The 16415-nt window shown below is 45.0% G+C and overlaps 1 protein-coding gene across 2 annotated transcripts; it reads right to left on the bottom strand.

Moving 5' to 3' along the window:
* Nucleotides 1–7815: 7815 nt before the first annotated feature.
* Nucleotides 7816–16169, bottom strand: LOC146186356 (uncharacterized). Of its 2 annotated transcripts, none has more exons than XM_084607134.1 (4): nt 16067–16169; nt 15164–15204; nt 11116–11393; nt 7816–8203 (listed from the first exon to the last, which is right to left on the bottom strand). In XM_084607134.1, the coding sequence occupies exons 2-4, from the start codon at nt 15198–15200 to the stop codon at nt 7895–7897; spliced, it is 624 nt and encodes a 207-aa protein (XP_084463260.1). In that variant the 5' UTR covers nt 15201–15204; nt 16067–16169; the 3' UTR covers nt 7816–7894. The 2 variants fall into 2 exon arrangements, with proteins under 2 accessions (XP_084463260.1, XP_084463261.1); XM_084607135.1 differs by having other exon boundaries at nt 16059–16140.
* Nucleotides 16170–16415: the final 246 nt, after the last annotated feature.

Raw genomic sequence — 16415 nt, 5'->3', positions numbered from 1 at the left:
GCTTTGCAACGACTTCAGCCGGTCCTTCCCACTGTACTTCGAGCTTATTCTGCCTTGAACTTCTCAGCAACATCACCTGGTCCCCGATACAAAACGTCCTCTGACGGGCTGTCTTATCATAGTACACCTTGGAACGAGCCTGGGCTGACTTCATGCTGGCCTCAACGAGTTCCTTAGTGTTATGTAAGCGATTCAAGAGGTTCAGAATGAATTCTACTACTGTTGGGTCTTCTCCGCGCCCCTCCCAGGCTTCGCGCACCATTCGCAAAGGTGAGCGCAGTGACCTTCCGTACACCAACTCGGCTGGGCTAAATCCAGTGGATTCGTGCGGCACTGACCGCAAAGCGAAAAGCGCTGCAGGCAGGCAGGTATCCCATTCGCGCTTGTTTTCATAGCACAGTCCCCTCAGGACTCGTTTGAGAACAGAGTGCCATCTTTCTACGCTGTTGCTCTGCGGATGATGGATCGAGCTATGCACTACCTTAATGCCGCATCGCTCGAGAAATGAGGTGGTGAGGACACTCGTGAAAACGCTACCCTGATCACTTTGGACCTCGGAAGGGAATCCAACTCGTGCAAACACTGACAGCAGCGAATCCACTACACTCTCGGACGTCACCTCGCGCAGCGGAACAGCCTCTGGAAACTTTGTGGCTGGGCATAACATAGTGAGGATATAACGGTACCCTGACTCTGTCACAGGAAGTGGCCCAACTATATCTATTACTAACCGGTGAAACGGCTCGGTAATGATTGGTACTAACACCATCGGAGCTTTCCACTTATCTTGCGCCTTTCCAACCCGCTGGCACGTGTCGCATGACCGTACAAAATTTTCCGTGTCCTTAAAACATCCAGGCCAATAGTATTCTTGCAACAGCCTCTGCTTTGTTTTCTTTATTCCAAGGTGACATGACCACGAGCTGCCATGGGAAAGTCGCAGTAAGTCTCCGCGGTACTTTTGGGGAACGACTAATTGGTCCCGCTCTACTCCGCGCTTATCCTTGAATAAGCGATACAGCACTCCCTTTCTCATCTCGAAAGAAATATTGTTTGCTGTCTTAGTGGCGCGGTGGCGCTCCCTTATCTCCTGTATATTGGGATCATTGGCTTGCTCTATAGCTAAGTCCTCTCGGGTTCCACTTAAAAGTCTCGTGAGATTACTAGACACTGGCGGCAAGAGGTTACTCTCAAGAACGTCCTCATTCCGCGTCTCATCAAGCTCACTTTCAAGTTGACATATCTGAGATGCCTCGCTCTCAAAGTTTTCTGACCTGCTATCTTCCGCATTTACCACTGTTTTAACTGCCGTTTCCTCCGCTGTGGATTTTTCTGGAATGAGCAGTGTAGCTAGTTCTCGCGCCTTTGAACGTGTTAAGGCTTGCACAACTCTGTCTCCGAAAAGGATGCCCCTCTTTCGCAGCAGCATGTCCGATTTGTTGGAGAACAAATACGGATAGCACTTAGGAAGCTTTCCTGAAACGGCAGCCTCGGTTGTTAATTCGCCGAAAGGGCCCTCGATGACCACGTTCGCGATCGGCAAGCACACACTCTGTTCCTCAACTACCTGTCGGATCCATGCACACTGTCCTGTATAGTCGGAAGGCGATACATACGCCGGATGGACAACATCCATCGTTGCGGCCGAATCGCGCAGTACCTTGCAAGGCTTCCCGTTGACTACTAGGTCATGCAGGTAGGGTTCTAAAAGCTGCATATTTTCATCGCAGTCCCTGACATACGAGAAAGCAATCCTTTCTTTCCGGCAGTTGACGGCAATGTGACCCTGCTCATTACACCTAAAGCATGTGAGCGGCTTCCTAGCCTCAAGCTTATTCTTTGTGTTCTGCACGTTGGTCACTTCCCCACTTTTCTCACTGCCGTCCTTTCTAGGGAATTTGCCTGAAGAAACCTTCATTTCTTCGTTTCCAACTCTAGCAAAGTGCCTTTCCTGACGGTTTTTCACACTGAACTTGGGATTGCGGGGCCTATCCACTGCTGGGTTGCTGAATTGTCGGCGCGAAGCATACTCCTCAATAAGTTCGGCAGCTTCAGTTGCCGACTTAATTTCGCCTCGGTCCTGTAACCAATTTCTTTCCTTTTCTGGGAGGCAGTTATAAAACTGCTCCAAAAGAATTCGCTCGACTACAGCGTCCCTATCACTGTAGGAATCTGTGCTCTTTAGCCACTCGCCCAAATTAACTCTTAAATTGTACAGGAATTCAGGGTAACTCTCGTCCCTGGACTTAGTAGCTTTCCGAAAACGTTGTCTGAACGCCTCGGCGCTAAGCCTATACTTTCTCAGAAGGCAAGCTTTGACCTTCTCGTAGTTGTCCGCGTCCTCCTTGCTTAGCCGCGCGACAACCTCCGCTGCCTCGCAGGGCAGAACCGTCAATAATCTCTGAGACCAAGTGTCTCGCTGGAAGGACAGTTCTTCGCAAGTTCGCTCAAAGTTACCCAGATACAGACCGATATCCCCTGATATCACATATGGCTGCATGTACTTTGACATCTTGAAATCTGCCTCCTTGTTGAGAAGAGGTACCGCTAGCTGGGGACAATTGCCCGACCTCTTGCTCAACTCTACTTCTAATTTCCGGAGCTCAATTTCTAGCTCCCGCTTTTTTGCTTCTCTCTCAAGCTTCTCACGTTCGTGCTCCCTTTCCTCTTTTTCCCTCTCAAGTTCACGCTCTCTTTCCTCTTTTTCCCTCTGACGTTCGCGCTCCCTTTCCTCTTTTTCCCTCTGACGTTCGCGCTCCCTTTCCTCTTTCTGCTGTCTGAGCTGTTCCTTTTTTTGCCCGATGAGGTTCCATGCTTCACTGAGCTCCTCATCATCGGTTCCCAGATCAGTGATTGCCTTTAAAATCAAGGGTTTTCGTGCCAAACCACTTGTATCAATTCCCAATTCCTCACACAATAGCAACAGGTCCGGTTTCTGCAGCTTTTGTAGGTCCATGATCGCTCCGAGTGTCGGCTACTTCCAAAACAACTGTGCAAACTACCAACCTAAAAGCGTTTCCACACTCTCTTTACCAGTTCTAAAATCTAACCCTGTTCTAGAACCTGGTCCACATCAGAAGAAAAGCCAAGCACTCACCCACACATGCGATCGATGTTCCGAGCTGCCCTCTTGGCCGATTGTTGCTCCTGCTTGTTGCTTGAGATGCCACCTCCGATCACAAGGTGTTGTGGCTTGTAGCTTCAGATCCACCTCCAATCACCAGATGTTGTGGCTTGTAGATTCAGATCCCAACGCTGGGCACCAGTGTTGGGGCTTTATCCCACCGCTGCCACCAGTTGTCGTGACGCTGGGGCTACGTCGACCCGGCCTTCACTTGGTAGCGTGCAGAGACTCGGGGTTGAAGTAGGATTGAATCTTCGAAGTTGGTGAAATATGTACAAGCAGGTTTAATGGCACTTTGAGAAAACGTATTTACAAGAATATTTACATGAAAAAGAAGGGTACATCAGCAAAATGACAAGCGTTAAGAGTTCATAGCGAGAAGCGACTGGATGAGCCGTTTACCCAGGGCCCAGAGCGACATTTCGTGCTCTGCAGCGTCCTTAAAAACCCCCTATGTCCAGCCCCTCTCTGAAGATGCTGACCAACCAAATCCAGGGCACGCCCCTCAGGTATCGGCATCCAATCGAACACCTCACTGCACTGATGGTCTGAAGCACTGACTGGTCCGGCATTCATTCGTTGGGCGTGATCACTTGTTGGCGGGAAAAGCTTGGGAACGGCGAGGAGAGGAGGTACATTTCTATTCTTCAGCAAAGAAACCACAGGCCGGTTCTGTCAAGGGGTTTTACTTCTCAGAAACCCGAGTGCACGTGGCGCCGCATAGGGCTCCCAACATGGTCCCTTTTCGACAATTGCAAATCTTTCCTGCATTCCCGGGAAATCACTTAATGGCCGTATGAGTCATGCTCCTTTCTTGTCCTGCACGTCAGCGGACATGTCACTCTGTCGTCTCCTTTGGATAGGAGGCATTCATCACTGGAGGATAGCACTTCTCGACTGGAAGGGTGAACAAAAGAAAGAAAGCACTTCCTGCTATTTCCCGCAGGGGGACGTTTCTTTGTGTTTTTCCAGACGTTCTCTTGACAGGGTCAATTTGGCATTTGCAGGTTGTCCACAAAGCAAAACATGCTTACAAAACAGGATTCCTGGAAACAGGCTCACTTAGAGCCATTGGACCATCACCACATATTCACAAGACTTATCCATGCCCACAGGCGAACAATAGAGCGCGCAATTGCGGATGCTTGGTCGTAACAACGCCTCATGAGGTAGCCTTGTGTTTCCGTTCTGAGTGCAGCCACTAGCAGACAGCATACGGCGCACTGCGGCATGTTTTCTTTTTATTTTGCTTTGCTTTTCTTTCAGAACAGCATAAACTGAGAACCTTTGGTCTAGATGAAAAATATGGATAATGAAAGAGATTCGAAAATAATGTTGGCGTATCAGTCACAGTCCGAATGACCTCAGTGTTGCATCTGCTGCGCTGTACCGTGCAATCACAGATACTCGATGGGCTGTTCAACATGGCATCTTCTAGATATTCGAAGATAGGGTCATACCTCTATTATCTCTATGTGCATCACTGAAAATTTTCATTCTAAAATCAGCACAATCTCCAGACTGAAATTGACAACGATTGCAAACAAACTGTCAAACCGTTCCTTCGAATCTGTTTGCCGTGCATGTTGGTGGGAGTGATGTTAAGCACTGGTTAGTATATACTGCTTTGCACCTCACACAGGGACTTCCCACGAGGTAGAATAAGTGTAGCTCTTTCTATTCGACAGAAAGAATTTCCAGGAAGATTTTTTATATGATAACATAGCATGCTCCTTGCGCCCGAATGCACCAGGGGTACAGGGCGCTCGTCCCTGCAAAGGAATGTCGCATCGCTGCTAGTTAGGCGATAAGCACCAGCGGCTGATATTTATCTCAGAACCAGTAGCAACGCAAACCTATGGCAGCGCTCAAGACACGATTCTTTAGTAAGTCGCGGACAAGGACGCCCTATAATCCCGGAGAATTCGGCCGCACGGAGCTGGCACGATGACGGTGAAACACGCCATCGAATGCTGATTGTAAATCTCTCGGGCTTTTATTTTTGATAATAAAAAGAATTACGCTGAGCCCACCTTTTTGTGGTGCTCGACAATTTTCCTGCTTAGACGTGAACATTCTCAGGCCTGTTGAGCAAATTATTAGTAACGCCGACTAAATTTTAAGTTGGCAGACCAAAAGCGATGCTAAACGGTTCTTTACATAGCCTACCAGAATACTGAAATGACTTCATTTTGGAAAAACGTTTTTTGTTCCTGTAAGAGTGAGAGAGACCCTGTAATGAAAAGAGGGAATTTTGCCGGCTTTTAGATTTTGCTGGTATGCTACTCTGTGTGGGTAGGGGAATTCGGGAGGCAAAGATTGAAAAAGAATGGTGAGGGAAATAATAGAATTGAAAGGGGAGATAAAACACGGCCATTAAATACGTCGTAATGTGCTTCGTGGAGTAATGGTATAAAATCAAATAATGAAATGTATGATCCGACAAACGTGCTTATAGAGTTCACAGCTTGTAAAATGGCTGAGGGAAACATGCGAGGTGAATACATAGTTGGTTAAGGAGTCCAATGTCTTTCAAATACATAAATAAAAAGTTCATCGCGAGTCTCTGTTGCCTAGGGCAGGCTAAGGGACCTAAAACACTGTTCATTGTTAAAGGCACTGGGGAGAGCTTCTCCATGCTATGTTCATAGTTTGCACGCTCGTCAGCGTACGCAGTGCACTCAAGTAGCATATGTTCCACAGTTTCAATCGAGCCACAGTTGTCACAATACGGGCTGTTCATTTCACCGAAACGGTAGCGCAAGCCATTTGTATATGCACAGTTTAGACGAAGCTGGTGGTAAAGAGTTTCTGGTGGGCGAGGATATTTCGAAGGAAGTCTTAATTTTAGATGTGGGTCAATTTAATAAAGAAATTGGTAGTGATGCGTCGGCAAGCTCCAAAGTCGATACTTTGTTACGGAAGCAAATAGTGTGTCTCTCGTAGCATGATTCGCTTTGGTTCGTTAAACGCCGTAAAATGAAATAAACTAAACCCATCAATTTTGTGCGAAACAACTTCTGCATTTTGTTCGTCAAGAATTCAATAAAATCTACTGCGTCAAAAAGATCTGTCTCAGTACGTCTTTTACTTTCAATATGCTCACTGAACTAGAAATTAATCCACAGTAATGTATGCGCTATGCTGATGGAAGGCATTACACACAACTGGCTCAAAAGGTTGCCGTCCACTATCGATGGTGTCAAGCTGCTCACAGACCGCTGAAGGCACACAGTGACATATTTCAGAAGCATTGAAGACATCAGTCCAAACACTTGGACGAAGACATAAAAGTGACACATACGACTATTTACCTGTATGTTTTTGCGGGGTGGATAATGTTCCAAGTGCTTACTCACTGTTGTTAATGCTCCGGTTTCATTAGCCGCGCGATGATATGCCTGGAAATTGTTCCATAATTTGCTATTGCAGATCTATTGTGAAGATAACTGAACTTTCCATTCTGTTAGTTTATAACATTTTTGTTACGGAAAAGCATTAAAAGCAGCCTACTTTCTTCTTCCCCCCCCCCCCCCCCCAAGGTATACTGCGCACACAGAGAAATGTACACAACAAGCGCAGACTTTCTTGGGCTAACGCGTTTTTGTACGCCAGCATTTAATCGTAGAGCTCGCAGATGAGGGTTAGGTATAAGTAGAGGAGATAAGTATCTTCGTGACGCTTCTCTGTCCTTGACTGAAATTTAGCGCAGTGATTCTCAGCATTAGAGGACTGACAACGAGAAACAGCGACGTAATCGGTCATAAACCCGCACTGCGGAACGCTCCTGCATTCAGTGCAGAAAGAAGGAGTGCTCTTTTTTTTTCGTCTCGTCTTAAATATTGTCATCATGTCAGTAGAATTCGGTGTAAGTTATGTACGGCAGCCATTATTTGTTTTGGGCGTAAAACCTGAAGAGCACATAATGTCCCTGCACTTCCGTTTCACATTTTCACTGAGTTCCGATTTGAACTCTTCAACGCCGCTATGCATGCCGCTACTAACGGCAGGCAAAGGCAGTCAGACAACAAAACAGAGCAAGAAACACTGAACGAAGCAGGTTGCCGATCTACTTACCCGAAGGGGGCCTGGCTCCATTGGGTAAGGCAGTCGAATATAGTGTCAGGGGAGACGGCGTTCGATCCCGACCACAGTAACCGCGTTTTACCAGAGGCGGGATGAGGGCGCCTATATGCTGTGCACTGCCAGTGTATGACAAAGAATTCATGGTGGTTGGAACTGGCGGAGCCCTCCGCTAAGGCGGATCCCACGTCCAATGCGGCGTTGAGATGTTATCTTTATGCTAAGGACTTATGAATGAGTATGGAGGTGGCTGTTCGGCGCTGAGCTCACAGTTGAGGCACACTAGGAAGGGATGTCTTGTCGGATCACCGCAGAACACCACATGTACCTTCTAATTCCTATCCGAATCAGGGCGCTGACAAGAAGCAACAAGGCGAGAAATTTGATGCGATCGGTTAAGAAGGATCAAGCGCAGGCCTGTAATTTAAGAAAGAAATGCAGTAACGAAAAAGGTTCTGCTGCCGTAATTTTGTCGGACGAACACAGAACACAGAAACACAGCTCCGGTTTGCTGGCTGAGCATGTCTAGCCATGAAGTCAGCGTCGCTCCTTGCTCACGCCCGGCCCTCTTCAGGACGTAGTCATGGTGCTGGTACAGAACAGAATACTTAAGCAGAATATTTGACCTTTATTGTTTGGTCTCTTTTCAGAAATCGCATGCAAACATCCGGTATAGGTGGTATAGGCCTAGCAGCAAGGCCAGAGCAACTTGCTGGCGCTCTCACCGACGGCCCAGGAAACAGCCTTCTCGATGGCGACGGCCACCTCGTCGCGGAAGATCTCGTAGTACCCCCAGCGCAGTTTCTGCGTGTCAGGGGTCTCGTCCAGGCCTGTGAAGTTCGTTTCGATTTTCCCAAGCTTAGGGTAGGCTCGGGCCCTGGGTCCCTTCCAGGAACCCACAGACACGTACAGGCGAGCTTTCACTTCTGGGAACGTAGTTTCAGCCAGGACATTAGAGCTGTTGCTGTCGTACTTCAGGTAGCTGGAGGAGTTGACCTGGAAAAGCGTACCACCCAGTTGCAGTTACCCCTACGACAGAAAGGTACGTGGGTCAATGGACAACATATGAATTCCTGCCTGATCGCCCCTGTTCACCTGGTTATTAACTTCACAGAACATTGTCAGTACTTGTGTGCTACAAGAACGGAATTATTTGTATGTCCTGTATGTCCTACATCATTATGCGCTTCGCGGCACCTCATGTTTGTATACAACGAACCATTTCGGTTATGAGGGCTGCGCAAATATCTCAGTACCTTCTTGTCGTTCCCCGTATAGGTATGTGACGCTGTATAAATATATAAGTAGCTGTGGAGGAGCAATGATGAACTACTTGTATAGAGACCTTCCTCTACGCCGCTGCTTTCATCAGGAATTTTCAGCACTGCAATCATTTCAGGGCGAATGCAGCTGCATTCAATGCGACGCGCAGCAATGCTCGATTGTGGTTTATATGGTGACACATTGAAGGAGTGATGTCCAGGAGGCCGATATTATAAATATGCAATGAAAGGTGTAAGTTCACGCACAATGCTTGGAGCACTAAACGTCACAACGCTGCAAAACAGTTGTACGAGGTCTCTGCTTACCCCTGCACGTCTATATCTGCGTAGTAAACGTGGGAAAGGCTAGAAAGCAGTGGACTTATTAAATAACAGATTCGTAAGGGAATTGTGTATTGGCACTGCTCTGTTGATCTCCAATGTGAAAGATGTGCAGAAGAACGGGTGATTTTGGACAAGACGCAGTACCTAAAACCTTTAATTTCCATGCACAAAATCTTTGACAGCGTTGTGAATTTTGTAAGCGGAATAGTTGAATCAAGAGGGTAAATTCAATCTTTGAAGCTGTGACGCAGATCAAACCAGCACGCAAACTTTCATATGAAACACGTTACAGACAGCTGAAAAAATGGTTTTGAAGATCATAGTACACGGTTTACGAGAGCAGAGGTTGTCTTCTGGCGAAGTAACGAGCGTCAGTTCTGCTAGTTATATTGGTCCACCGGGCGATACAGTCCGCATTGACTCAACAGCAGCCGCCAGAAGAGCGACAGCGTCATGAGTACCCTAACCATACCGGTGTGTACATTGAGCTCCTCAAAGTGTTGCACATTATACTCTGGGAGCCATAGCGGTGGAGGAAAGGGAATTACGAATGGCTGACAGCCCACGCCGGTTTTTGCGCTACCTGTCTTCCATTTGTGTCAAATGGTACACCTTACATTGAAGTCGAAGACAAAGCATTGTGTGCGGATAAAAAACAAGCATTCATTCTTCAGCGTTGTTAAGCACTATTGAATGTACCTTGCAACGCAGCAACCCAGCGTCGCGACCGCAGTGAGAGAATTAGAGACGAGGCCTGAGAAGTGTCGAGCAGTGTGGTTCACAAACTTATGTCTGATTTGAGAAACTTTCGCGGCATTTTGTACTGATGTTTAATGCCAGCGCGGTGACACATGACGTCTAAGTACGTAGTATTAGCATCCATTCATAGAACCCAATGAGGTAACACGGCTCTTACCTCCGGTATTTATCACCGTCACTGTCATCCTGCACTTAGCATAGCTTTGCAGTCCCATCGGGTATTCTGTAGAATGCTTTCGAACAGGGATGCAGTGGTATTCGCCGTTGAGCGGTAATTACACAGTTTGTACGTCATCGCGGATGACAACTGTGTGCTTCGTTTCTATTCCTGTTCGCATTAGATGTGTATACGTGTGAGGAAATCTCTCTTCTTTTCGAACGTTTTAAAAAGTATAGTATACTCGTCATTTTCAAAATGTCTCTGATGCTACTGTGGAAAAGCTCGCGAAAGAGACTTTCACTTTCCATCTTTGAATACTGCCTGGTGTGCACGTTGTATAAAGTAGTGTCCTCCACAGCGGGTGAAAGCATTTCTATTCAGGCGGCTGTAGAAAGGTGCGGCCTGGCTCGGCTCGACCTGTTGTCATTATAAAGGACTCATAATCTGCCTTTCAAACGTTAAGGCATGATTTACCTACATATTCTATTTGCCTCTTAGCTCTCTACGCTTCGAGTATAATCCGCACAGCAGACTGTACGATTCCAGTGGGCGCGTTCGTAATAAGGGTCATAGGCAGCGTGGTGGTAGACGGACTCGCCCATAAAGCGCTGTCCGGAATTCATGCAGGAAAGCCCCTAAAAATGACAAGAGGCTCTTCAGAGAAATGGCTCAGCCCTTTTAGTACCCGTTGGCGCTCTCCTGACAAGCCATGTGCGATCCAAAGACTAAAAAAAATCCGAAACCACTTTCCTGCACCGCATTCGCACAGGCTCTGTTTATACTTCTGCGTAGATTATATATATATATATATATATATATATATATATATATATATATATATATATATATATATATATATATATATATATATATAAGGTGGGCCTGACGTCATCTCCAACGTGATGCACACATAGTTTATGCGAAGGCATAGAAACATGCCATGTACGTCCTGTGTATAATGTGGAAAGGTATGTGTTCACTTCCCTGAAAAAAGGCAGGAACCTCTCGCAGCTCACTCCAGGACATTACTCAACCACACGGAAGCTAATCATATAAAAAGGAGGCTTCATGCCGTCTTTTAAAATTTCACCAAAACTCAGATGATAACTCCAGTTGGTGACAGTTGAAGCTGCATATTAACGATGGGTCTCGGATATGTTCCTTATTTGTAGACATTATTTATCATGCAAATGTCGTGGAGCTGTTGCCGCCAGAATCTGCAAGGCTATTCTCACCAGGACATTACAATAAACTCAGCTGTGTAACTGCCATTCCGGTTGGTAGAGAGATCATGGATACGCATTAATTCTGCTCGACCATTCCAAAGCCCAGGCCTAGAACGATGTTCTAACGCCCAGGCCTAGAATGCCCCTGGAGCCCACCTTGATCTCGCCGAAGGTGGCGTTGCAGCCGACGAACACCCGTTTGGGGAACCACTTGGTGTAGGAAATGCAGTCTCCCGACCTCTTGATGTTGCTGAGCCCTCTAAGAACTGCCGGCTGGAACTTCACACTTCCATAGTGGGGGCGGTCTCTGATGTGGATGCTGAAGGCGGGAATTACGATGGGGTCAATCTTCTTCGCTACAGACGGCAGCTGGTCCTGCAGTATCTTGTCCATGTATGCGTTGAGATCTTCAGTGGACTGCTGCTGGCTGAGCCCTGTAATAAAGATGAACTTAGATTGCTCTTTGGTGCGTGTCTATAGCCATGCTTATTTGATAACTTGATAGGAATGATATAGTTCACTCTGTGCACTCTGAAAAGTTAAGGCGCGCATGATCTCTGTTAAAATTTTCGCGACAAAGCTTATTGGAAACGAAAGCTGGCGGTGATGTGAATGCCATGTTCGCGACGTTTTAGAGATAGAAATTTGTATCGACGCTCAGAGAAGGAGGGATCGGCGCCGAAATCTTGGAGCGAAAGCTTGCAAAAATTACTTGTAACAAAGAACCAGTCATTGAACAAGACGAGCAGAGAGAAAAGGAAGAATACTAAACAGACGTCAGGACACAGAACCCACAGCCATGAGCGCTTGCGACCCCTTGTGAGGCAAAAGCAACAACGCAGAAATATATATAAAAGCTGCATGGTAGTGACAACGGAGGTACACGTAATGTCTTCAATACATTAGGCGATGCTTGCCGAGAAGACGCTGATGGCTGCGCTTTCTATTATTTCTTTCAGCCCTTTGTACCTACTTTGCCTCATTTCTTCTCCTTTTTATTTCATTCCATAGATATACAGAGCTTCGTCATAATTAATGCTCAGACATAGAGTGCCTGCTTTTATCTGGTAATAAAGCACTGGCACAGTGAAATACAACCTTCTCTCTGAGCATTCCTCACTCTCAAATGAATCATGGAGATAATGTTATTGAACTCTTGGACGTGTGCTTGATCGCATACTGAAAAGAAAAAAGGAACTCGTAGACGCGTAAGCCCCACGTGAAAAATGAAACGCGATATTGTAAAACCTTTCCTTTGCTTTCCTGCTTGTCGTTCGCTACTACCTGCTTATCATGCAATAGACTCAATGACTTTTTTTCGTCCATACGTTCACTCTTTTATTCATAACTACAGTTGTTTTCAGCGCAAATACCTCTCTGAACGCAAAAACTGACTCCTAATTAGCATACTCTTAATTAGAGTTAATATCAGTACATGGCGTGAAGCCACGCCAGTGAGAACACCGCAAATAATTCACCATAGGAATCCGTAGCATGTGTTGCATGTTCGTCTCGTGACGAGAAGACGTGATTTCAATCCCCAGTACCACCCTTAATTAACCCGTTTCTTCTTCATATTAATGGATTCTCGAATCTTGGTTCCGCTAAATCATTTCCTCCAATTGCTCAGACTAGGTCTTTTTTTAGTGTCCCCGAATCATTCGATCATGAACGGCGCCGGCGTCAACCATGTTGGATGGGGCAGAAAAGCGCAATGCCAATGCTTAACTCCATATCATAACGTCGCGTATGTGAGGAGCTCAACTGTTTAAAATTTATGTAAAAATTTTCACGCTCTTGTATCTCACAGATTAAAAAAAACAGTTTGCAGCAAATCCCCTTCAAAGTGGCATTTTCGGACATTTTATGAGTATTTAGACCTAGCGGCTGGTTGCTAAGCAACTATGACTTTGGGAAACAAAATTATTAAATATCGCGTTTTTTTTTTTCGCTCCGCTTTGCCTGGTTATATTTCCAGTGTTAATAAGCCTGTAATTATTGCGTACTGAACTACTAAGTTATATTTATTTTCTGCTTCTCTATCTCAAATTAATTGTAAAATCCTTAAATTCTTGCCTTTGCAGTATTCCTTAAATGGAATATTCTGTTGGCTTGTGGCGCTACTGTGAAAAATAAAAATATACATTTGAACTCTTTAGAATAATAAACTAAAACACATGCATATTATATTAACTATTAAAATTTAGGTTTTCCGCGATTGATTAATCTATATTTCCGGATTATTTTGGTCGACTGTTATTGTAGGCGCAACGATGGATTAGCAAACTTTTCATTAAAAGTCTGTACGGTAGGGCAAGAAAAAAGCCTGAAAATTTTATTAGAATCCCCTGGGGCGTAATCCGGTTGATGATGATGATGTTGTTCTTTTTTTTTTTTCCTAAACATCAGAAGCTATGGCTATCTCTTTTTTTTTTTTTTTTCTCAATAGTTACACAGGTCCATTGCGGGAATTGTTGTTTATCATACTTTGAATTGCTTTTATTTTTAAAACTTAGATGATTGTTCGCTAAGAGAGTGCATTAAGGAACCTGAATAAACGCAAATTGCTGTGCATATTGTTTCCTAGCTTTGGCCGGGGCTAGGTATATTTTAAGCTTTAGAGGGAGCTTCTAAATCCACTCGCAGTGGGCCTTGGAAAAGGCATGGGCCAGCTAATCCTCAGTTAAAGGAAAATGGAAAGATAATGGCCGTATACTCGGCTGAACCAAGTTAGACGAGCATTAGCTCTGTTTTACATAACTTTTGCGTCTGTTAGCGTTTGGTTTCAGATTCGATTCTTCGAGACCATTTCAACGATATATGACTTGAAGCTGTAGCATAAAGTACAATTTTAATCATGATTACTTATCATTAGAAGTTAGGACCTTAGTTGTGCAATATATTGATTTAGTGAAACCGTACTCAATATAACCTACGCAATGATATATAACATACATTTCAATTTCAGTAGCAATTAAATAATTAGCTGTAATTAATTATAACGCGCAGTTAGTCCAGAGCAATTATACTCGGCATAAGCTATCTAACGATATACGACTTAAGGCTATAACATGAGTTTATATTTATTGACAATTAGCTAATTAGCAGCAATTTAGTATGATTTAGAATTGGCCCAGTGAACATATACTCGGCATAAGCTATCTAACGATACATGACTCGATGATGTAGCATAAACGCCAAAATGAAGTTGCAGTTAATTAATTGAATATATTTAATGGAGAACTACATTATTTCAGTGCTATAATAAGCGAAATAAGCTACACCTATTATAACACTTGCATTGTTATGGCTTCATGATCTCGAGCTGCGACTTTTGCACTGATCTAAAAACATCCCGCTAGTCGAATATCGTCGAGGTTTTTAAATATGCAGATGGTTCAAATCGATTCGGAGACGTACAGTATGGCTCGCTTAGTGTATTGCATCATAACTTAATTCTTTAAACACTTGATATACACTGGCAACAGCGCTCCTAAGCGCTTGGCAAGCTTCTAGCAAGCTCTTGTGTTCTTATCGCAGCCGAAGCAGGTGTGTTGTACGAACTGCGATGACGTTTACGAAATTAAACCTCAACAGATGAAAGTTATTCCAGAGCTCTTCGCTATGCAGCCGCACTCGGCGTCTGTATGTTTTCTTTTTCATTTTGGAACGTGAAACTCCACAGTAAACATTTTCAAAAATCACCCCCTATTTTTTCGCGACTGCTTACAGCACTGCTTGCAGCACTGCTTGCAGCAAGAGATTTCGTTGCATGCTAGAAAGAAAAATGACATATAGTGCGCATTTATTTTCCTAGTGCATTTTGCGAATTTAATAATATTATATTTGGGAAACTTCCGTAAGTACGAAGAACTCTAGCCTCGAAGACAGTAATTTATATATTTCCTTCACGATGTGGAGCCAGCGCACAGTACACAATTTTTCGTGTCATTAATTGGCACATTTTCGAGACTCAGCATCAACATATGCAAATGTGGGAGCATTTGCAACGCATTTGATCCGTTCAACCTTTCCCGGCGAAAATATCCGTTATTAAAGTAGCACTGAAATTCTGCAAAATACGGTGCAGCGAATGTTATGGCGCTTGTCGAGCTGCCGCCACCTGTAAATTATGCGAGTGGTGTCTTCTTGTTTCTACGCATTACAGAAGAACCGACATTCTGTGCGCGGAATATAAACTTACCTGCCAGCAGAAGGAACGTGAATGCGAAGAGAAGCATCTTCCTAAAGAGTAAAGAAAGAAAGAAAATGAGCATGCAGATTGTGGCTGCAGTTTCGCCGAGAAGTCTAATAACATGCGCAGTTTGCTCCAACATTTACCATCTGAGAAGTGGGGAGTTATTCGAGCCACAAGTTCATTCTAATGTAAAGATTAGGTTTAATGAGCATTGGTAGTGAAAAAATCCTGGCGTTTTTCAAGCCTTTGCAGATAGAAGAGTCTGAAAATCTTTTCGCGATCTCGTATCTGACCACTGCAGACTAGACGCCAGCCTGAGTGGTCTTCAATCTTGTCCCCGTCTAAGGCAGGAAGCGCACGGAGAATTTGCCCTAAGTTCGGTTGCAGCGAGTGTAAGTACGGAATGAACTGCGTGAAGAATGTTCTAACCCCTGCTGACACCGCAGCTGAATACGCAGAATTACATATTACATGAAACAGGTACAAGGGGGGTCAAAAGTTCCCAGGCCGCAGGTTTTGCTTCTGGTCAGCATATTCTGACACGTGAGATCCCATTAAAGCTAAAATTATCTCAGAGGTTAGAATAATGCTTCTTCTACCCTCCACATGTATTTTGAGATTTGGGGCCATCATAGCTGCCTGACTATACTGCGCAGAAGCAGACCCTGTGGCCTGGGAACTTTTGAGCACCCCTATACATTTTCAGAAGCCAGATTAGCAATGTTGGAGTACAAAAAGGGAAAATTTGCTACGTGATTACGGTCGTGCTGCGGCAATACCGGCTAGGAGCGAGGTAAGTGCAGTCGTGAAGTTATTTGTCAATTAACATAAGCGCCCAATATCCTTCCGACCAATTTCCGACCAATGCACTTTGAAAAACAAGAGGCAAATAATTTGTTACTTGCGTACCTTGAGTGGTATGTTCGTCCAGAAGCAAGCGACGTACTTGAGTATGTGAGCGGGATGGACCCTTATAAGTGAAGCCGTCGCTCGAGGAAAGCGGTCACGTGATGTCTTATCAGCTCACCGATGAGAAAGCCCACATATAGAACGCGTGCTGTTTGTGCCCAGGCAATGGGCTATCACCTTTCAATAGATAAGGACAACTCGACAGATGACTACACGAAAGGAAATTGTGCATCTCCGCATGATAGAGGGCAGACTAGACAAGCTGTCCGTAATTGTACATTGTGTTGTGCCGATAACGCTGTTTTGTCGCACTGATGTCCGGAAATTTGTTGGTGAAAGCTTGCTCTTT

This window comes from Amblyomma maculatum, chromosome 6 (genome assembly GCF_055883805.1).
Source record: "Amblyomma maculatum isolate TAMU_Amacu chromosome 6, ASM5588380v1, whole genome shotgun sequence".
Classification (NCBI taxonomy): Eukaryota; Metazoa; Arthropoda; class Arachnida; order Ixodida; family Ixodidae; genus Amblyomma; species Amblyomma maculatum.
Note: the sequence above shows the minus strand (reverse complement) of the source record. Positions and strands in the feature narration are given on the sequence as shown.